At 43.3% G+C, this 22,357-nt stretch overlaps 2 protein-coding genes and 1 long non-coding RNA gene across 3 annotated transcripts in view; 1 reads left to right on the forward strand and 2 right to left on the reverse strand.

Annotated features, from left to right (window-relative positions):
• The first annotated feature begins 345 nt into the window (after positions 1–345).
• bcl2l10 (BCL2 like 10) lies at positions 346–4,185 on the forward strand. The gene is made up of 3 exons (XM_041938478.1): positions 346–434; positions 1,301–1,771; positions 3,214–4,185. Exons 1-3 carry the CDS (start codon positions 402–404, stop codon positions 3,334–3,336), a joined length of 627 nt encoding a protein of 208 aa, XP_041794412.1. The 5' UTR covers positions 346–401; the 3' UTR covers positions 3,337–4,185.
• A 2,259-nt stretch (positions 4,186–6,444) lies between these two features.
• LOC121606387 lies at positions 6,445–9,898 on the reverse strand. Its single transcript, XR_006006839.1, has 4 exons — positions 9,751–9,898; positions 9,435–9,529; positions 8,900–8,976; positions 6,445–7,980 (listed from the first exon to the last, which is right to left on the reverse strand). It is a non-coding gene; the product is annotated as an uncharacterized LOC121606387 (long non-coding RNA).
• A 1,370-nt stretch (positions 9,899–11,268) lies between these two features.
• Positions 11,269–22,357, reverse strand: part of trpm7 (transient receptor potential cation channel, subfamily M, member 7) — a 40,004-nt gene continuing 28,915 nt past the window's right edge. Inside the window, exons 24-40 of the mRNA XM_041942662.1 lie at positions 22,094–22,272; positions 21,772–21,904; positions 20,532–21,334; positions 19,363–19,457; positions 18,463–18,559; positions 18,271–18,347; positions 18,131–18,168; positions 17,986–18,014; positions 17,562–17,615; positions 16,404–16,448; positions 16,136–16,201; positions 14,661–14,944; positions 14,130–14,212; positions 13,543–13,748; positions 13,225–13,276; positions 12,711–12,817; positions 11,269–12,257 (exon numbers count right to left, since the gene is read on the reverse strand). Of these exons, the coding sequence (XP_041798596.1) occupies positions 12,145–12,257; positions 12,711–12,817; positions 13,225–13,276; positions 13,543–13,748; positions 14,130–14,212; positions 14,661–14,944; positions 16,136–16,201; positions 16,404–16,448; positions 17,562–17,615; positions 17,986–18,014; positions 18,131–18,168; positions 18,271–18,347; positions 18,463–18,559; positions 19,363–19,457; positions 20,532–21,334; positions 21,772–21,904; positions 22,094–22,272 (2,461 nt within the window). The 3' untranslated portion in view covers positions 11,269–12,144. The remainder of the gene's footprint in view (positions 12,258–12,710; positions 12,818–13,224; positions 13,277–13,542; positions 13,749–14,129; positions 14,213–14,660; positions 14,945–16,135; positions 16,202–16,403; positions 16,449–17,561; positions 17,616–17,985; positions 18,015–18,130; positions 18,169–18,270; positions 18,348–18,462; positions 18,560–19,362; positions 19,458–20,531; positions 21,335–21,771; positions 21,905–22,093; positions 22,273–22,357) is intronic.

Consider the following 22,357-nt stretch of genomic DNA (forward strand, 5'->3'; position numbering starts at 1 on the left):
TATTTGACTGGTCAAAATTGATCGATTATCCCACTAATCATTGTAGTGCTACCCTGCTGCCACTCACTGAAACACACACATACACACAGCTTTCTATATAGCTACATATTGGGCCTATATTAACAACTGAATGCATTAAAAACAACTCACGTTACAAACATTCCAACAAATTCATACTTCTCATTTTTCGGTGTGAACAATGAATGAATCTACGATCTCCAGTGATGTAGGTGTCTTTTCCACGAGTGCATTATGACGGTACTTTTGTGGGGGGTTTTTTGCGGGGGGGGGGGCAGACGGAGGCGTGAAGTCGAACCGGAGGCGGAGTCGGATGATAAATGTGCAGCCCGTTGAAGGGAAGCTGCGAGTGAGTGTAACGAGGTTCTCCTTCCGCTGTCCGTATGTGCAGAGAGCAGTCTGATATCGCTGGGAGGGTAAGCTTTTGTCTCTTCCGCGCTCGGAAAACTGTGCTTTACCTGTTTCAGTGTGTGTCCCTGTGGAAATGTAAACCTCTTGCCTCGCAGAGGTGTTCGCACCGTGCTGTTAAACGGCGCTGGAGGTGCAGACGAGCCTCTCGTAGCGCAGCTAGCTGAGCGTAGCCTGTGTGAATGTAGTCCTTTGTGTCCACCATTGCTCCGGTGACAGATCAACGGTTTGTTAGCGGAGAAAGACAGCCGGCTAGCTGCAAGTTCGCTAGTGAAAACCCCGAACAAATGGCTCATTAATGTTACGAAACTCTCACAGTGCAGTGTTATTTTTGTCGGTGTGTCAAGCTATTAAGTTAATGTAGCCGTATTTAGCTTCCTGCATCATCTTGTATTATTAGCTGAGCTAACGTTAACGCAAACTGCGTCTCTGCCGTTCATAACGCCATTGCTAGCGCTGCCGTTAGCCTTTAACGCTGCACATACCCGGTCAACTTTTACGTTTTTGACGGTTCAGAAGCCACAGACGCACGGACAAGAGTTTACAATTGGCTTTTATTTGTGTTTAACAGATAAACATACTGAAATTGTCAAGTAGTAATATAAGAATAGCGTTACTATAAGCTGATGCGGACTGGCGGAGTTTATGGGTAATGTAGTTGACTGCATGATGTGCTAAAAGGAAGTAACAGCTAATGTTCTAAAGGCGAAGGACTAAACTAAGTGGAAAGGGTCGTTTTTCAGGATTAAAAAGATTGTTCGGTTTTTTTTTTTTCATTTAAAAGGAATAAGTTGAAGGTTTGAACTGTTGGTTTGATAAAATCAAGCATTTGAAGGCTTCCCTCATTTAAGTGAAGTCTTATTTCCCCCTGTAGAAAATGTCGTGTGGGCTGTGGAAAGAGACCCTGGCTCTGGCAGAGGACTACCTGTCTCTGTGCTGCACAAGCCCCCGGCCGGCCCCTCCACCTCCCAGCGAGTCAGCGGCTGCCATGAGGCGCCTGGCCCAGGACATGGAGACGCAGCACCAGGCTCGCTTCCACTCGCTCGCTCAGACATTCCTGAGACAGTGCGGGCCGGACACCTGCTCCAGCCTCAGGAAGGTGATGGAGGAGCTGGTGGGAGACGGACACTTTAACTGGGGGAGGGTTGTTTCCCTTTTCACCTTTACCGGGGTGCTGGCCAGACAGCTGCTTGAGCAGAAGGGCACAAACCCAGGGCTGGTCCCTGGGCAGGGGCAGGGGCAGGAACTGGGACAGGGGCCTGGAAACTGCAGGGGACTGGCAGAGACCATAGCTGATTACCTGGGAGAGGAGAAGAAAGACTGGCTGCTGGAGAATGATGGCTGGGTAGGTTGTCACATGTCTCCTCTGAAACTGACTGACTCACCCAGATGATTGTGCTGAGCTGATCAAGTCAACATATACGTTGTAGATAAGAAGTGTTTTGTGAGGGCAATGGGCTAGTTTCAAACAGAACTGTAAAAATCCCAGTAAAACATAAAAGTGAAAGTGATGTTTTTAGCCTTCTGGCGTTTGGAAACTACCTGGTGTGACAGGATTACGTTTGCTTCCTGCTCGGTTATATATTCAGATGTACGTGTAAACGTGGCTTAAAATGTGGCCAGGGCTTAGTTTGGATGCAGCCTTTCTGACTTAACTGTTTGTTGATGAGAGGAGCTCTCAAATGTCTCATGTGGCTGCTGTGATTATGTGAATTGTAGAGTAGCAATTGGCCAGATTTTGAGGAATGTATGCTGCAATAAGACAAACCTCAGCAGTGTAAATCCAGGACTGTGATGGCCTTTAGATTATCAGAGTTTTTTGTAATGGTAAAACAAAACGCTGTGTTGTCAGGCAGCATTGGACTGTGTACTGGAAATCAAAAGGGCAAAGCTAATTTTAAACCTGTTTGGTGTGGCTTATTTCACTGGAAATACTTAAAGGGATAGTTATGATGGACTCTTGGTAGACTAAGGTCCCTGAAGCCTCACCAAACCGAACACAACTCCACTTGAATGTCTGCTTTTGTGAATGGGCTTGCCCTGGCCCCCTTCCAAACACCCACGTAAACATACACACACACACACACCCCTCCTTTCTTCAGCTGGCAGCTGGTTTCAACAGACACGTAACCCGCGCAGCCAGATGGACTGTAGTAACAGTCAGAGCTTTAGTGTGTTGAATTTGGCATTAGCGTATTGAAAGTTGCTGTCGTATGACCAGAAAAACAAGCAGCTGTAAAGCAGCAGAACACCTGGAGCTGAGAGCAGGTGCACTCACACACTGTCTGTGTGTGTGCGTGGCCGTTGGAGGGGCAGAGCAGCGTCTGACTTTTTTTTACTGTGTGGTCTCGCTAAAGTAGCAGCAGCTACAATTAGATCGTAAAAAATTGCGTACAATTGAATAATTTCTGCATATTCTTGAGACGGCCACATTTTTTCTTTAAGTTCAGCTTTACAGTTCCACATAATTTCTTTCTTTACTGTGCTGTCAAACTATTTGAAAAGTCGCAGATATCAGCAGCATCCTCGGAGGACAAATGTTTTTCTGTGTTTGTGGAGAAGCACGGGACTGTCACTGACTGACATATTTTCCAAAATAATTGCCACCAGCCCTCAGCTAAAGCCACTGTTAGTGGGAATCAATTTGGCAGCTCACACTCTCTCTTTTGTTTTGTAAAACCCGCAGTATATGGAGAAGAACTGAAACTGGCAGATAAATATTCTCTCGTTAGTAAACCACCATCTAACCATTTCTTGTGTTCTGTTTTTTTTCTCTGCCTCTTACAGGAGGGGTTCTGTAAGTTCTCCCGCAGTGCCAGAGAGGTGAGTCAGGACTCGTCCATGAAGACGGCGCTTTTTGCAGCTGCTGGTGTGGGTCTCGCTGGACTCACCTTCCTCCTGGTGCGCTAGCTAGCCTTCTATGTCATTAACACATCCTCATCCATGTTCTCCTTTCATTTGACACAATTAAGTAGACATTTGAATTATAACATCATGCTGCAAAAACAGGCTTAATCTGTAGTGAATTCAGGGTTGTAATTTCAAGTCATCAAATGAATGTTTGCACATACTCAACCCCCCCCCCCCCCACACACACACACACACACGCGCACACACGCCGACATTTTGTCACTTGCTCCTTAAGATTGTAAAAATTATTTCAATGCCTTCAGAAATTTTGGAGTAGGTGGCATCAGTTTGCATATCTTAGACAGGTTAATTACTAAAGCACAGGTTTCCAAGTTTGTATTTTCAGCTGCGCAGCTAAAAAGACTTCATTTCAATTTTCCCACCGCTTCTGGTTTTGATTTTGAAAATTGTCAGCTGCCTTTTTATTCACGTGTTTACCTGAGTTGTGTATGTGGTATAATGCCATTCTAGTGTACAATGTATAAATTAATATATTATATTTATATGAAATCAAACTGTAACTGTGGCCCTTTTTTCTAACAGCACATCCACAGCAAATTCAGTTGTTTCATTGTTTTCAAATCTGTCCTTCATTCATGTGAAATGTCTGTGATTTACATGGGTCAGCAGAGCTGAGTACAGCCCTGATGACGACAACGGTGCTATGATATGTTGTGAAATCAGTCTAACAAACCAGGGACCAATCTGACGTCAAACATATTGCAATTAGAACAAACCGTTGCTCTGGCATTTCCCCCCACAGATCTCAAACGTTATATTTTTACATTGTTTTATTCTATTTATTTGTCACTGTTTTGTTTTTTTTAATAAAAAAGATGCAACCATGAAGTTTGAGAGTCTTGTGTGAGTGCAGTGAAGTCTCGTTTTGCTTTTCTGTGTGAGCTACATGGTTACGTCTCCTTTACAACTTTGTTTTCTCCTAAATATCTCCACAGCAGGTCAAGAGGGCGGAGGGGAATATGAATAGTAAACGATTCTCCCTCCTTTCATATCCAGACATATTGTCATAAATAAAATATGTTCTGTTGTCTGCCTCTGCGCTGCTCTGACCAGCACAGTGCTCACGTTACACAACAAGGGCTGCATGCACAAAACATCTTCAGGCTAAAATTGGCTCCTAAGTAGCTGTGTTAGGAGAAAACAAGGCGTGACTTGTCTTTTGGACTCACAAGTTTTTAAGGCAGTTTAACACTTAGAGGAGCTTCTAAGTTTGAAACACTGCAAGTTGGAGGTAGTCCAGAGTCTACCAGACCTGCAGCATTCATTAATTTCACACTCAAAGTCCTTTTGCTTGTCCCCCCTCATCAGATTTAAGCAAAACTTGGCGTGTATGTTCAGGGGACAGCGTGGGACATCTCCAGAGAGTTTCATTGGGATTGCTCAAAGGAATGTCGAGTAACGAGCAAATATGTGATAGGCCATGCCCGCCAATCAATATGGCATATGTGGCCCCATTGAAGATTAATTGGACAAACTGTTAATGAATTATGTTTAAACAAATAATAATACTAATAATCAGCAGCACAAACACAATAGTGTTCTGCACCTTCGGGCCTCGAACCCTAACAAAAAACATTGGTGTAGCTGTGTTAGGATACAGCTTAGCATAAAGACGCACTGAGACTGTCAACATAATTTTACTAATGAATCATAAATTAAAGCTTATTAAAAGCTTTTTCTAGTAAATAATGAGATGGTTAAAGAAGCAGCTCATAGATTGACTGGTAGAACTGTATCCCAGTGTTGAATTAAAAGACTAATTTAATTACAGATAAACAACAATATATTCAACTAACAGAAGAGATTAAGTCACAAACTTGTCTATTACAAATGAACCCTGTGTGTGTGTGTGTGTGTGTGCCATGATACTGCAATGAGGCCATTGTGCCTGCATCTGTCTGACTTCTCATACACAAAGAGCCCATGTGTAGGTCTTTTCATTCTGCTGGAGCACTGAAACTGACCATTTCCCACAGTTTGCAGTTTAGTTCCAACACACACACACTGAACACACACTCTTCCACTTGAATATTTTCTCCATTAGTCACAGCACAGAGCGTCATTCACACTGTTTGAGAAACAGAGAACTGCAACTGCTTCTGATGTGGGGACCTGTGCTTCTTGTTGATGGTGTTTTACTCCACCAGTGAAATGCAAACCAGATCTCTGGTTTTATCATTACGTTGGCTTTACGGATTACAGGGGACACAGATTAGATGCACAGCAGTCCTCTGGAACTGCTGGACAGATCAAGCTAGAGGGCTTAAAGTTTAGAGCCACAGTGTATGTGGTATAGTATAAGTCTGGTGATTTTTTTTATTGTCAATAAATCCCATGAAAAGACTGATCCATCAGTGAATTGACCCTATTAGCAGCTATTGCAAAGCTGGAGTCACAAATACTCTGGAACAAAAACACCATTTGCTCCAGTTTGAGTGGTGTTTGCTAAAAATGACAGCTGTTTTCGGAAACTATTTAGCCTTTTTAAACTCTGAATCTATATGGCCGTCCGGCAGAGATCAGTGTGGCTGTAAGGCTGTCAAGACCCTCCATTAATAGTGATGAGGAACAAACTCTGTGACCTCAGGGCTCACCAACCCAACAACAGACAGCTGGTCCAGCTATCAGAGCTCAGTTTTTTTTTTACATGTTACAGCAAAGATACTATACTGAAGTACAATGCAGAGGTACTTTAAATGAATCCTTGCATTTTATAATACTTCTCGTACTCCAATACATTTACTCCACTACTACTGCAGATTCAAACCTAAAAACACACGAGAATATAAAACCTTAATTGTTTTTAAATCCATGAACTGAACTAACATTCAGTGGAAGAGTCAAAACAGGAGGCTCTGCATCGCCATCTCAGCCACGTCGGGGACGTGATTTGATTTTATCTGATGGAAACAGAAAGACGAGTGAGCGGGGACAGTTCAGGAAGTCTGGCTGAGCTCTGTGGAGGTGGATGATGGTATCAGCCTGTACTGTCAGCGCTGATGACCACACAGAGAGAGATTTGAATACAGACCTGCCCGCCGTGTAGACGTCTTTTCCAGAACAGAGTCATCCTCAAAGAGCAGATCATCTTTTTCAATGATATTTTATTGCTTTTCAGGAAAATGTTTTTGCTAGAATTGGTTAAAAATTAGATAAGAGCAGTATAACAGTACAGTATGTTTGAAAAATGAAAATAAATGTTTAAATGGTATCTCTAAATATGGAACATTATTGATTTACTGTTTATCTTGTAAGATGTCAGAATAGAGACAGAGATGGCAGCACATGCACAGTACGACCCCACCTCCAGGTTATAGTCCAGGGGGAGAAAAGTAGGATGTATATGGCCATTATGAATCTAAAATACATCTGATGTGTTAGAAAAGGGCAAGTCTGTGTTCATGATGTCAGAGTGTTTCAGCTGTAAATCTAGAAATACAGACAAGAAGTCGAATGGGGCTTCACCCACACAGGCAGTAAACACATTAATGCTGATGTGAGGTGTCCAACTTTGACACAATCATGATTTTTTTCCAAATCAGACAGGAAATAAGCAACGTATGTTATGTCTGACCACACAAAGATTAAAACAATAAGTAGATATTTTCAGAAATATGCGCATTCGCTTTCTCGCCAAGAGTTAGATGAGAAGAACGGTACCTTTTCCATACCTGTACATTGAATATGGAGCTACAACCAGCAGCTGGTTAGCTTAGCTTAGCACAAAGACTGGAAACAGCGAGCCTGGCTCCATCCTGAGGTAACAAAACCTGCCTAACAGCTCCTCTAAAGCTCGCTCATTAACATGTTTATCTTGTTTGATCAGAAACCAAAGTGTGAAAATGACAATTCACCTTTTTCATGGCGATGTGATGGACTATTTCTTATTTCTTCATCTGGACCAGTAGTGGGGACTCCAGGAAGTAACTGGTCCCGGCCAAGAATTAGTCCAGCACATAACCTCCCGTCAAACAGCATGTTGCCATTTTTATACTAGGGTTTTTGTACATATTAACCAAGATTGAACATGTTAATTAGTGAGTTTTAGAGGTGCTGGCAGTTGGATTACGTTGACAGCCAGGCTAGCTGTTACCCCCTGTTTCCAGTCTGTATGCTAAGCTAAGCTAACTGATTGCCGGTAGCTTCATATTGACCAATCAGACTGGAGAGTGGTATCAGTCTTCTCATCTTGCTAACTCTTGACAGGAACGCTAAATAAATGAATTTCTAACTATTGCTTTAAATTTGTGCCCCACCATGTGACAGACCTCAGACTTTAGGAGACAGAGAAAAGCTAAATATGATTGATTATATTTCCTGATTTTCCACTCCTGCAGCTGTATGACAGACGAGAGGAGAGCAGTTCCTCAGGCCCCGGCCGGCTGAAAGCTTCTGGAGATGCATCGTGTGCACACCACGTGTGTTTTTTAGTGCGCACATTCATGAACAGAAGGCAGATCAGCGGCTGGCTCCTCAGAGCTGCTCTCATCATCGCCTCGTCGGTGTCTGCAGCAGTGTGAACGCAGCTGCTGTTTCCTCCTCCATCTTCTCGTGGTATGTGCAGATGCTTTAAGTATTCTTCACTTTTCCTCCGTGGATGATCTGCTTCACCATCTCCACCACCTGGTCATGAAACATAGTGTGATTTTGTAGAGCTGTACGGCTGTTTTTTTTTTTTTTTTTGGCTCATTTGTCGCCGTGCTAGCAGCTCTGGGGATCAGCCTCAGTCAGTCACTTTGATCCAAACTGAACTATCTTAACAAGTGAGGGACGGATTGTCATGAACTCAATGGCCCCCTCAGCATGACTCTTCATCACTGCGCTGATCCTCTGACTTTTCATCCAGCGCCACCATCATGTCAAATTTTTCATGTGCGCAATACTTTGCTTTTTATCTAAATGAGCTGCAACTAATTTGCAGATATTAGCAAATTTTAACATGCTAGCATACATCTCCTAAAGCATCGTCGTTTTGAACATGTTAGCATGCAGACATTAGCATTTAGCTCAAAGCACATGCTGTGCCCAAGTACAACCTCACAGAGCTGCCAGAGTGACTGAAGACTCTTGTTTACTTTGGAAAATAAAATAGGATAAATAATAAATTAGATTATTATGTATATTGTATTCTCTCTCTATTTATGTGTGTCCTGTGACGTCAGGAACCACATCTGTGATCAAACAGACTCAGTCCTGGCATTAAGACTGTCTTTTTTTTTATTTGCCACTCTGGATTACAGGTAGTTCAGCTGCAAAACAACTACCTAACTATGAGATACCAAAACAGAAACTAAATGATCAGTGCAGTGCGTGGGTGTAGAGCAACAAAACCACAATCACATCGCAATCACACACCTCTGTGAAGAATGCAGTCAGGTATGAGATGTTTCCCGGCAGGAACCAGCTTTGTACCAAAATAACTTTCTCAATCTTACTTGAGATGCAGATGTTATTCTGACACATTAGCCCGTCTGTTATAATATGAACAGCTAATCATCACATAGAAAGTGTGTGTGTGTGTGTGTATCATGAAAACACTGACCTGTTCAGGAATTGGAAACATTCCCCTCTCAAGCTTGGAGAAGATCAGCTGACCGTTCACCTCCACCTCAAAGCTGTCTGTGGGGGTGGAAAATAACACAGAAAAGACGAAAATGCACCCAAGTCAGTTCAATGTAAAGTGGTCCATGACGTGTATTTAAACTTATTATGTGTGTTAGCATTAGAAGCAGTAAAGTGGAGAATAGGCACAGACACATAAAGACACATAATAAGAAATAACAGAACAACTGCGACAAAGGAACAGGTTAGGAACCGATCTTGGGGACATTAGGAGCCACTATGTCTTTAAAAGGTTTGATTTAGTGACTCCTGCTTTGTCATGAGGAGGTTACCTTTCTTGTCCCTGAAGGATAAGTGTTTTTTTTCCTACCACTGCATCTGTTGTTTGTCTTCTGGAGGCAGCAGACGACTGCTTGACACATCTACATCTTAGAACTATTCAGTGGTTTTTGCACCCCCCTCTGTGTGTCCTGCACATGTGGTTTAACAGACAATAAAGCTGACTTCCAGCTTACTTGCTCTCCCTCTGCTTCCCGTCACCTGCACACCAGGAACCTGCTCGAGATCGCGGGCTAGTTGCTGGTAGCGCCTCCCATAACCTCATCCTGAACTGCAACACAAAGCATGGTCACAAACACACTTGTAGGCTCACTGAACTCACAACACTGAGAGAAGTATCTGACAGGAATATGATGGATTACAATCTGTGCCTATATTAGTAGTTACAGTTTGTTTCAACTGGGTTCCTTAATTCTCCATTAACCCTGTGAATCTGTTTTACTGCAGTGTAACTATGAGACTGATCATCAGAATAGAAAGTTAGGAACTCACCAGTATTCAATGGTAACTGCAGCCATTGTTTTGCGGCTCTTTTGAAGTGTGCAGTCGCTGCCGAGCTGGAACCTTTCAGCCTGAAGAGGAGCTGAATAACATGCAGAGTCATCATGAGTGGACTATTTTTAAAGCAAACCACACCCAGTGGGAGGATAAACGTGCCTGCTTCGTTCATGCATCATAACTCAGTCTGAACTGACCAATCTTAGCATCAACTGTTGAAGTAGTTGAAAGCAGACGACAGAGCGCCTGTATTTGACGCTCTGGGAACGACGGTGAGCTGTAATCATTCCTCCTGTTCATGCTGGCTCATGATCCCTTCCTCATGTGCCAGAGGACAAAATCCACTCATGTCTAGTCTAGTCAAACAGTGAATCTGCAGTTAGTCTGGTTAGTGCAGCGTTCACATGCTTTGTTGCTGTAGCTCAGCAGTGAAACATAAAGAGGGAACTTCACACCAAATACCCAAACTCTGCAGAAAAGCTCAGGCTGCTGAAGCCTCATATTAGCTTCAGCTGAGCTGGTCTAATATTGTACACAGATAGACTTGAATTAAAGTGACTGTACAGAGGCAGCATTTATAAAAAAAAACAAACAAACATAGTATCATTGCTGAGTAGAGACAAAGCTCATGGTAAGCTCTTCCTCTCCCAACGAGTGTCCACTGTTGATCGTGTCATGAAATTTCTCCCTTCACAGCAGAGATAAGCAGCACAGTGCGGCACTTCATCACACAGGTGCGCGGCTCAGCGGTCTATCAGTTTGGCGGGCGGCAGCTGAACAGAGGTTGTTGTGTGTGGACTCTGATACCAGCAGCTGCAGGAGTCTGAGGCCTCTGTTCAAACAGCAGACCCACTGTCTCCTTCTGCAGGCTCAGGAGTTCACCCTTTACCTGCACTGCTCCACTTAGGGTGAGCTCAACGCCATGGCAACAGTTTGAAGTGAAATATACTTTACAGCGATATCACCACTAGGGAAGCAGTTTGCGTGCATGAACGCACAGGCTGTGGACGCGCATCGTACACATGGCATTTCTTTTAACAAGGGGCAGCAAATAAAAATGATTTTCTTTATTCATTTATTAATTTAATTATCGTTTTATCAGAAAATAGTGAGAATTACCTATCAACTTCAACTTCCCCAAGTTTAATGTGCTCAAATTGATCGTTGTATCTGAGGGCAATCCAAAATATGTCATTTAGTATCATAAATGAAGAAAGGCATCCAAACCAAACACATTTTTTGCTTAAAAATCAGAAAAACGATGATCAAACCACTTACGGATTCAGTTTCTAACAATTGGCTAACCAATTAATTGTTTCAGTCCTATTTTTTTTTTTTAACCACACTGAATGTCAGAGGCTTGGAATAAAACCTTTCAGACATGAGTGACTGTATCTTCTTCACAGGCCACAACTGAACAGCTGCAGGGAGAAATATGTGAAGTATTGAGATGTTAATCTGAGGAGCACGTGCACTCAAACAGTCATTCTCTTACAACGTGAGTGATGTTGCTAAAGCTTTTTAACATTTTATTTGTTTAAAATGATATCCAGTACAAAATGTATACAGTAACACCCTTACGTTTGCCAGCTCCCCTGAATAAAATATTTTAATCTGTTCAGCTCATGCCAGATAACAGTATCTATAAGATACACTAGATTGTGATTTGCTCATACAATAGTTGATGACAAAGATATAGCAATAGTACCTTTGTGACAATAAAAACTATCAACAATATTTTAGTGGACACACTTTCAATACAATAAAATTACATACATTGTTCTGTAAAAGTTGCATTGCAATCTGCCCATATTTTACAAGATTTTCAAATTCATGTATATCTTTTCATTAGCTAAGAGACAAAAAGTTGTGATACAAGTTTTTCTACATTTATAAAAATGCTCTGGTGGCAAACTGCAGTGTTGCAGTGATTGAATCCCAGCAGGCTGTCCTTCCTCTCAGAAGCTGCTGTAACAGATGTACAATGCACTTAGATTTGTTCTTTTTTTTTCTTAAAACAAGGCAACTTCTCAAACTTCATAATAAATAATAAACCCTCTGCAATGATACTGTACCTGTCCATATATCCAGTTCTCATATATATGTATTTTGTATATAGACAAAATATGTTTAAAACCTTTTTTTTTTTCCTCATTTATGTACTAAAAAACAAACAAAAAGATGGTTGAATTGTGTTCGACACAGCATTTTGGCGGGACCGACACAAACATAACTCAGTCTGCATGCACTGGTTTCCATGGAAACACAGGTGTGATTCTTCCAGTTGATTGGGCGTGCCTCTCTGCTCCTTGGCTTTGACTAAAAAAAACGATCAGAACAGTGTCGCTTTGTGATCATTCACTCCCTCTCTTGAGCGGTTTAAGCCAATCACAGCATCAGTCTCATTGATTGGCGGGACTCTTTGACGCTGCCCCCCGGGTTGGGAGGGTCTTCTTGTGGGAAGGTCACCTTGTCTGGTGTGTAGTCGTTCCGCTTTAGATCTGACAAACAACAAACGAGTCAACATGCTGCATCAGACTAGAATATTTCATATCTTCATATTAATCTGCGAAAGAGGGAATGTTTCTCTGCAAGTGACATCACAACCTCACTGGACCAATCATGGCCCAGTACGCAAATAACACAAGAGTGATGTGGAACTTAAACGTCCACAGCACACTGACTACGGATGGACTTTACAGTGAAGAGACATCTGTGTTCAGTAGTTTTGAAACAAACTATATGGACTTAAAATAAGGGACAAGCAGATGTCACTTAAGAATTTTAGCAAAACTATATCAGACATGATTAGCAATCAACGCAGAGTATTATTGTACATCTTGAAACACAGCTGGAGAGAATCTGGTGCCTTGAAGCCTGAGGATTTTGAGCACATTTGTAATGTAATCTAGTAAAGGAATCAGGTAAGCAGGTAAACGGGTAATATTCCTCACCAGGAAGTTTGAGCTTCCGACAGCAGGAGTTGCAGTGGTGTTTTGCTCTGAAGTTCCTGATGGCATCATCCCCCAGGTTGGCAGGTCCAAATATCATATCATAGGATCTGCGAGAGTGAAATAGTGATTGTTTAGTAAAATTACTAGAAAAAACAAGCTTTTTAATTTTTTTTTCTTTTTTCGCTGAATCATTTGGTCTACAATATACATGTATAGTTTACAGTGAGTGTCAGAAAATCATGAAACATGCCTGTGACTACTTCATAAGTAGCTTCCAAAACCAAACAAATACAGTTTATGATCACACAAGGGGTAAAAAAGGAAACTTCTTCTGATTCTGATGAAAGTGAGAATCTGGAACTAGGGAATATTATATTTTTGCATAAAAAAAGATTTCTGTGATTGATTATCTCAATAGTTGCTGCTGATTAGTTAGCTCATCAGTGAATTGTCTCAGCTTTACAATAGTGTGACACAAGAAGCTAAAACAATGAATCAAAGGTAAAAGACTTACCCCTTCTCACCACTCTTAATGACTGACGGATCTGTCAGAATCTCCCCAACACCTACACACACACACGCACACAGGCTTCATCATCATGACATCAACTATAAAACATCGGTTTAACTATGCTAAGTGCACAGGAAGTCAATGGAGAAAGGCCACTCATTAAAACTCATTTGTAAGAACAACAAGCTCATTTGTTTTGCAGTCTCAGGACTGATTCATGTGAGTAAGTGCCATTTAAACAGAAAACTTCTCCTATAAATAACTTGACTGCATTTTAAGGGCTTCAGTGTGGCGACATGTAAGCAGGCTGTGACTTTTTACCCTGCAGGTCGAGCACCAGCAGCTCTCCGCGGGTGTACTCATAGGTCCAGTGGCTGAAGGCCAGCATGGTTTCCTCCAGGAGGCTGGTAGGGACGATCTCGTCTCCGTTGTTGTTGTTGAACTTCCTGAACTCCCCTGTGATGCACTCTTCTATAGCAAACCACTGTCCGGCTGAGTGACAGTAGAGCAGAAACACCTCCAGAAACCTGAGCACACACAGGACTCAGGTTTCAGGGCACTGACCCACAGGAAAGGACATGCTTGCAAATAGAAATCCAACAAAATTCTCATCTGTTAACTGATTTTTTTTGATTATGACGAAAGAATTCTGACTTTAAAAACTGCATCTAAAGTGACTTTACCCATCATGCATTTAGAATGATGAAATATTAATTAGAAGTTTGATATAAGGCTGCAGCCAGCTATCAGTTTGCTTAGCACAAAGAACAATAGCAATGTCAAACCACGATGATTTAAACACACACACACACACAAAAAAAAAAAAAGATATGAAAATGAGGCCATTTCAAGGTCCAGTGTTGTGTGATTGGGATTTCTGTGTCTGCAGACACTGTGTGCGTGCTGACCTCGGTGAATAAGGAATAGTCTTCGGCCTGATTTGGTTGAAGGCAAATGTCAGCTTCTGAGCAGCTCGTTGTTGTTGAATTTCCTGGAACGACACAGGAAAACAGCACTTAGACTTGACACTAAAGGCCTCACATTAGTGACTCATATTTTAATAATGCAGTGGACACTCGTTAGTGTAGGTGTGAGGGTTGTGAACAAGAAAGTGCGCACTGTGAACACTGAAATTATACTTGAATACAGGCCACAAATAAGACGCTTTAGCAGTTTTGTGGTTGAAAGGTTTCTGTCGTAGCACAGTTTTCTAGGTTTACGTATGTTTATGGTAATTACTGTTGCCTACACTAATATGTCTTTATAGCAAAAAGCAAGGACCTGATAACTTGAGTGAGTCAGATACAGGTTATTCAGGACATTAAACCTCCAAATAGCTGCAGAGAAAAGAGCTCAAACAGAGCAACACATCCTGCAAACTTTATCTTACTAAATCCACAGCGAGTGAGGTGTACAGCGGATGTGACTGTGCTCCCTACCCTGAGACAAAGGTGCAGCACAGTGTCCTCCTTGTAGATGCTCTGCCAGGTTTGGACCACCTCGGGAAGGAAGGATTTGACTATATACAGGTGACCTGGTTTCAGGATGTCGTACTCTGACCAAGTGCAGAGCACCTTGAGGGCACGTCTCAGTCCTCCGCCCATCTCCTCCTTGCTGAGAAACTCTATTTTGGCACAGAGGCCCCGCTGGGCCCAGGAGGACATGCTGTTGTTGATAGTGTTGGGGGAGCTCTCCTCCAGCCGGTACACAGTCACTGGCTCTCCTGAAGGAGCACAGAAGGGAGGGGGAGGTTACACACACTGATAAACGCAGCGTTGGTTTGATGTTGCTGGCTTTGTATCATTCCTGTTGCTGTCTCAGTAGTACTCATTGGTTCAAAGATGGTCCAATCATGCAGTATCTAAATGTTTAATTAGGTTTTACGTAACGTCTATGACAAAGATGCTCAACCAGCCAAAAAGGCAGGAAAGATTTAACAGCATACATCTGTTACACAGTTTAGCTGCGAGCCTTAAAACTTCAAACCCTATTTTCTCTCACTCACTTCACTCAGTGTAGTCACTGCTCTTTGGCTTTGTAATGCAGTGCAGATTCTTATCTGTTTATTCATTTATTTTTATTTAACCAGGAAGTCCCTGGAAATTGAAGTGTAGACACCTGGCCAAGATGGCACACTAGTTACAGTTTAATTAGAAAGAAGACACAGCAGGCAGGGAACACAAACATCAAACACGGAAGGAAGAGACCAAACCCAGCTCACATACAACAGCTGATTAATGTCATTTTTATGAGTTCTTGAACATTGTTCAAGACCGATTAAACAAAACAATCAACTGAAGGCAACAAAAAGCTGCAGGCTGTGGTCGGCCCGGAAGCGTTTTCCAACAGGAGTCTACGGGATTAATTGATAATAGCTAAAACGTTGCTTCATGGTGTTTGAGGATGATAACTGGTGCCGTGTTGCTGCCTGTTTCTGAAACGCACCGGATGATGCACTGTTTGAGAGCACACAGTGTAATCACCTAACAGCACCATGATGAAATGCCCAGAAACTCCCTGGATCGCATGACTCACAAGCATTTACACTTCAAGACATTCACAGTAACGACAACAACAAACTGTGACAACACCACTGCCACTCAAAACTGTAACATGAAAATGATGAAAGCCAGTAGTTCCTCTTCAGCAGGGAGATGCACACGAACTGTGAAGCCACACTAATTCTACAAAACAATACAAACACAGCACCTATTCTTTGCTCATTAATAGATTGGATGCGACTGTGGAGTAAACAGCTGCAGGTGTGGGAGGACAAAAACAACGTAGAAACCGCATCTCTTATCTGGCTCCATACTTCCCCATTCTCCAACTGCCTGCTGTTGTTTCTTAGAACCGTCGGCAGTGGTTTCACCTGACCGGACATGTCTGGGAATGCACCGTGATCCACACCTACCTCTGGGGGGCACGGGGGTGAAGGGGATACTCTGGGACAGCCTCATCAAGTTGTTGCGCTCCACAGCTACAGGGGGAAAAGTCCATGCACACAAACACACACAAATATAAAACACACAAACAGGTTAAGACAAGTTCAGAAGAAGAGTGAACAGAAAATAAACATTGAAAGCAATATTTCATTATAACAAAAAAAACTACGACAGATTTTGGAAAGCAAAATAATCTAAATGAAAACATTTTAATGCAACTTATTCTCCATGTCTCACCTGAGTACTGGTAGCTTTCCATGGGCTTGAAAGGAGAGCCAATAGCTGAAGAGAGAAAGAGGACAACTGTTAAGCTTTTAGCAAAACCAAGTTGATGACATTTAACAAACATGCCAGTGGTAATCATTAAGCTAAAATAGGACTTTATTAATCCCCAGCCCGGGAACTGCGGGTGTTACAGGCAGCAGGCAACAGCATAGGAAAAGAAAATGCCCAATTAGACAATCATTTGGGCATATTAATGCAACAAAATACCCTGAGCTACTGCAGCATCCATCAGCACCATCACCATCCACCAACAGATACCTGTGTACTACTTCATAACAACAGAGGCACAAACACAGCTCAGACAGTTTGAGTCCCTGTAAGTAATTTCTGTTGCTAATAGTGAAAATGGGGTGGGGGGCACTGAATGTTGCCTTGGGGTAAATAATGATGGCCCCAGATAGACCGATCAAATCACAGAATTCTGTACAAGAGTCAAGTACTGAAGTTCAGGACATCAGTTGTAGAAAGTCAACGCCTTACTTCTCATACACTGATCTCTCTCTCTCTATCTGGCACTCAGGTAAAATAAACCCATCGTATCTCTGCAAATATCATTTAACCAGGCCCGTCTTTTATTATCATCCTTTTATTGGTCTTCCTGTCATTAAACAATGCAAAATATTAGAAGTGAGGTTGCCTGGTTCACTGAAGCTACTATCACACATGCATGTCTATCCCGGAAATGCTCAGGAACATTTCCCGCATGGGGTCACGTGTGAATGGGTGCAGGGATCAATATACATGGAAATTTGTACCGCCGATTTCCCACCTCAACGTCTTTCACTCTGCATATGTGCTTCTGGCCTTGACCCAGCTTCGACTTCTGCTCAATTTTATTGTGATGGGAATCCAAAAGTGTTGCATTACCGCCATCTGCTGCACCTTGCCGCCTTGGTATGCATGAAAGGGCACGAGCCGGAATTGTTCCAGAACTATGTGTGAAACAGCCAACTATCCAATTCATTCTCAAAATAGTTGCTGATCAATTTTCTCTTGATCATTTAACCGGCTGACGGACTAATCAGCTGTAAGTGAGGCAGTCCTGCTATGAAAATAATAAATGTCACTGAGCCGGTTGCGCTGTTTGCTCAGTCGCTGTGTTTTACTCACAGTCCTTTCTGGCTCCCAGGTGGGTGTGCCGTGGCGTGTAGAGAGAAACCGCGGCTGTAACCACAGAAGAAAAAAAAGAATAGTGATGCTTTCATGCTCAAACATGAGTGAACATACATGTATTGTACAGCAGAGTTCACACTGTGTGTCCTGAAATCACATAATCAATCACAAAGTTCAAGTTTTCTAAAATGACTAAAAGATAACAAATGCTGGAGAAAAAAAAGACTTTTTATGCCTGTTACAGGATGGATTGTATAACACACTTGAAGCTTTGGGGGCAAAGTAAGAGAAAAAGTCAAATGTCACTATGATAACATCGTCCGTGTAAATGCTGCTGGACCAGCTGATCCAGCCAGAACAGAGTCTGACCCAAGCCTAAACCCCATGGATGGGGGAGCTGCAGTAAAACTACACATCTTACCACTGAGTGTATCTTCCCCAGGGGGTCGTCTGAGAGGGAGAAGAGAGAGAACACAGAGACATTAGTTTGTTTCTGGGTGTGTGTGTGTGTGTGTGTGTGTGTGTGTGTGTGTGTACATCATGCTGGCCAGTGAGAGGACACTTACAGGCTGGTGGCTTGGGCTGATTTGACCTGTACTCTTTCCTGGTAGAGAAACGAGAAGTGGTTAAATGACGACGAGCTACAGAATTGTGTTTTGTTTTCTTTGCTTTGTGCTGAAAGTACGCACATAGACATGAGTCTTACCAGCACTGCAGTCCTGGGGTCCTCGTGGATGAGGATGTCTTCAGCTGACACTCTGCTCCTGTCCTTCTTCGTCAGAGCTACAGAACACAATTAACAATTGACAACCATAATGTGTTATCAGTGAAAATGTAAGAATAGCGCTGCCGGTTTTTGGGCTGTTTGGTACAATTTGTGTTAAACTTGTGGGCTTACTGGAGTCAGGATGGAGAAAAGCCGGGTTTCTGTCAAACTCCGTGAAGCCAGCGTAGGAGTTGACTGCTCTGATGTGACCGTGACTTTCAGGCTGAGCCTGTGGCCCCAGAAACAGATCAGGACAAGCAATGAGACAAAAAGTGGGAGGAGGTAAACATTATTCTGAAACACTGATAAACTGAACACTATATTTCCTAAAGTTTCATCGTGCCAGGCTGAATCATAAAGTATGGCTGCAATAGACAAGATGGTAAAAGCAACAAACATAAAACACACAACGTCATGGTTCAGGGTTCAGAGTTCAGGTGCACCTGAAATAAAGAGCACCTACACTAAGGTCAGAGCAAATTATTACATGCGTATGAAACATAACGGCCAGCTTATTAAACGTCAGAGAAAGCGAAATTAACCTGTGAACTACACTAATTACGAGATGAGATGCACCAGAATCCGGTTCGGCTCAACAGGTGATGGATCGATCATTCACATCGTTGGTTCACAGTCATAAATCAAAGTCACAATGTTGGGAAAAAGAAAACCACAAGTTGGGAAAAGCAGAGACTAAAAGCCCAATAAAATCACAGTCAGCTGCTGATGTGTGAAGAAAGGAACTGGCTGAGTCACTACCGGTCAGACACCAGGCTAAAGCTAGTCTGAGAATCACTAGTTAGAGTACTAGTTTAGCAAACAGAGTCTGCATGAAGTTGAAGTTTGTATTACGACCTCTGCTAATCAGTTTCCTTGGAGAAACCCTGTGGTTAATTTACATGTGTCACATTTTGACTGTCACATGATAATATGACAGAAACTTTTCTCATACGACGAAACAAGTATTTGGTTGATCACGCACACACACATATGCAGGCGCGCACACACACACGCACAAACACACACACACACCTGCGATCTGGTCTGTGTGGCTGGGCTTTGCTGTCCGCTGGGGGTGGAGGTCTCTTTGGGTGCGGAGTGCTGGAGGTCCACACTGTCTTTGTGTCCTGAAACCAACAAAATACTGTCAGTCCACATTATTTAAACTACCCTATCACTCTGTCATATACTCAGAATAAATACAATAAATGTATGTTCTTTTTTTCCTCGTAATTCACATTTGCATCCTATAACAATATCCCACAAAAACAACAAGAAAGAACGATTTTCCAGAAGTATTTGACAGAGATTTGTTTACTGCTCCCATTGTGAAATCTAAAGCAATCGCTGTGTATATGCATATGCAGTACGTACACTGTATGTGCATGTATGGATATGTGTAAATATAATCACAGTTCAAACATGTGATTCTTCTTCCCCCCAACTTCACCTGCAAAACCAATTTTTCATCAATTACAGATCATGCTGAAAACCTCAACCAGTCAACCAATCATTCATGCTGCAGTCACATCATGAAAACCTCAGAACCACCCAGGACCAGAGAGTAAACAAGTCAGAGAAGAAGGTTCACATAGAGCAGAGACAGAAAAGGAAAGGCACCCGCTAAAGGTCTACAGGGATCCTGATCTGGAGATGGACAGGCACCAGCACCCGGCAGACGCAGCCTTTAACTTAAGCTTGGAAACTCAAACCTCTCGTTGTGTTCGGCTCTCTTGCCGTGTTCCTCATGTCAAGTGTGAGTTCTGACCCACTTTGATCCTCATAGCAGGATACTGAAGGGGCAGGTCCCGACATATTCCATTCCCTGCGCCTTCGTCTGCCGGGTCTCCTGGGGGCCACGGCAGGGGGATGAGCAGTACCTGACAGGCTGTCACCCGGTGATGATTCTGCTTCTGGAGCCAGTGGGACTTCAGTGTCTATAGCTTGTCTACTCAGAGAGCCTGAGCTGCCATCGTCATCGCAGAACGCCTCGTTCACATACCCCCAACTCACCTCCCTCTCCCCCTGTCCTAATCCTTCTACATTCTCAGGCTTTGCAGCGCAAGCAGGCAAGCAAGCAGGCCGAGCAGAGCCCGAAGTCTTAGAGACAATGACAACAGTGGGATACACACAAACATTGTTTTCATGCTCCACTTTTATCTCCTCATCAACACCAGACTCACTCTCAGTCTCATACTTACCCACAAACGCCCCAAACTCGACAGTGGTGCTGTCTGGCTGGAGGGGCTGCTGGTAAAGCCTAGCTAGGGCGAGTTCTGGGTGGCTGGAGCCACTGGGCTGGGAAGGGGTGCTGCTGATGTGGAACTGAGCCCCGGGAGAGGGCACGTTGGGCAGGCTGGATGGGGAGTCGGAAAGGCCCGGCTCTTGTGGACGGGTCAGCTTACTCTGGGTGAGAGAGTGGCCGCGGAGACGCAGCTCCGGAGGGGAAATGGCCACAGCACTTTGGACAAAGGCACTGGAGCCGGCACTGCCCGAGGAGCCAGCCTCTGCAGCAAGGTGCCCGAGCCCAAACAACCCCCTCCTCTCTGGACTCAATGCTGGGTTCAGGCTGGGATCCAGCCCCAGTTCTATTTCAGGGTTGGGCCCAACTCTCCGGTTACTTTCTGCCCCAGCTCCTCCCTCTACACCAAATCCAAAAAGAGAATCTGCCATGTTGGCTCCTGCCTGGGGAAAAGACGAGCCGAAGTAGGCCCCCACACTGCGTTTTCCTATCACGGACGATTTGGAGTGGGGGCCAGCGTCTGTTGCCACAGGGGCGATGCTGGGGACCACGTTCTTAGACAGGCTGAGCTCCCGGGTAATCTGATTGTGAACCTTGCTGGCCTCTGAAGCCCTCTGAGCAGTGAGGGTCTTCAGAGTGTCCACAGTCAGTGCTGAGAGGTCCTGCAGGTGGCCGATTTGGGAGTCCAGTGTGTGCAAAGAGCGTTTTATAAAGTTGACCTTGTTTCCAACCTCTTTCAGCTGCATACACATGGTTTCAACCCTGGAAATGACAAACAGTAGCTTCAGTTAACCACAAGTCAGCTTGTTGTTGCCTACTATTGTTAATGTTAAATGAAAATGTGAATATTATATTGTTAAAATGAAAATGGACTAATTTGGTCTCTAAAAAAATGAGTCCCATACTCACTGACTCCTTTGAAAATGCATCTCTTTATCTTACTAATTTCTTTTCATTTTAAATGCTGCATCTTTTGGAATGTTTACTTTTTTTAAGTGTTGCAAAATGCCATTAAAAAGGTGCCATGTGGAGTTTCTGACCTCAGTAGCGCTATGGAGCAGCAACGTGCTACAAACACAGGGGAGAGGAAGACTACTAGTTCCTTAACACGGCTCTAAACAATGCTGCATTTAAAAGACTGACTGTGACCAAATGTTTGTTTCTCCGCAGGGCACCTATAAAAACGAGAACAGTCCCACCTTTCTGAGGTAAGACGTATGCGCTCCTCACTCCCCGAGTGAAACTGATCATCCTTTTCATGAAAGTATGTCTCCACACACTGCTCCTCAAAATCATGAAGCTTCTTTTGGTCTTCCTCTGTGAGAAACAGCTCTGAAAGAAAGAAACACTTGTTGACTTGCTAATTGATTTTCCTTATCTCACCCAATTAAGCAGCAACTCTTTCTCATATCGTTTTGTTTTGTACCCATAAAACATTTAAATCCCTGACGTTTGTTTTTGTAAAATATTTATGAATGGATTGTAGGAGGCACGAGGTTTCTGACAGTAGTGTGGTCGTACTTGGTCCGTAGGTATTCTCCTTCTTCCTCTTTCTACACATACAGAAGAGGGAGTAGATATGGCAGAGGAGGATGAAGGGGGGTGGGAGGACAGGCTTCTCATGGTAGGCCATAATAAAGTGGTAGCGCTGGTACTTCCACACCAGATTAGAAATGGACTTCACTTGCAGATACACATTGCTGGAAAACAGAGTACAGAAATGACACTGAGGATGATGATGCTGTGGCCAGTGAGTGCCTACATTATTCTGCAGGCACAGCTGGA

The sequence above is a fragment of the Chelmon rostratus genome, chromosome 1, assembly GCF_017976325.1.
Source record: "Chelmon rostratus isolate fCheRos1 chromosome 1, fCheRos1.pri, whole genome shotgun sequence".
Taxonomy (NCBI): Eukaryota; Metazoa; Chordata; class Actinopteri; order Chaetodontiformes; family Chaetodontidae; genus Chelmon; species Chelmon rostratus.

Bases quoted from the DNA above. Each gene is read 5' to 3' on its own strand.
- bcl2l10 (XM_041938478.1), top strand. From the start codon at position 402: ATGTGCAGAGAGCAGTCTGATATCGCTGGGAGG. The intron at 435-1,300 runs GTAAGCTTTTGT...TTCCCCCTGTAG, and splicing joins AGTCTGATATCGCTGGGAGG to AAAATGTCGTGTGGGCTGTG. The intron at 1,772-3,213 runs GTAGGTTGTCAC...TGCCTCTTACAG, and splicing joins TGCTGGAGAATGATGGCTGG to GAGGGGTTCTGTAAGTTCTC.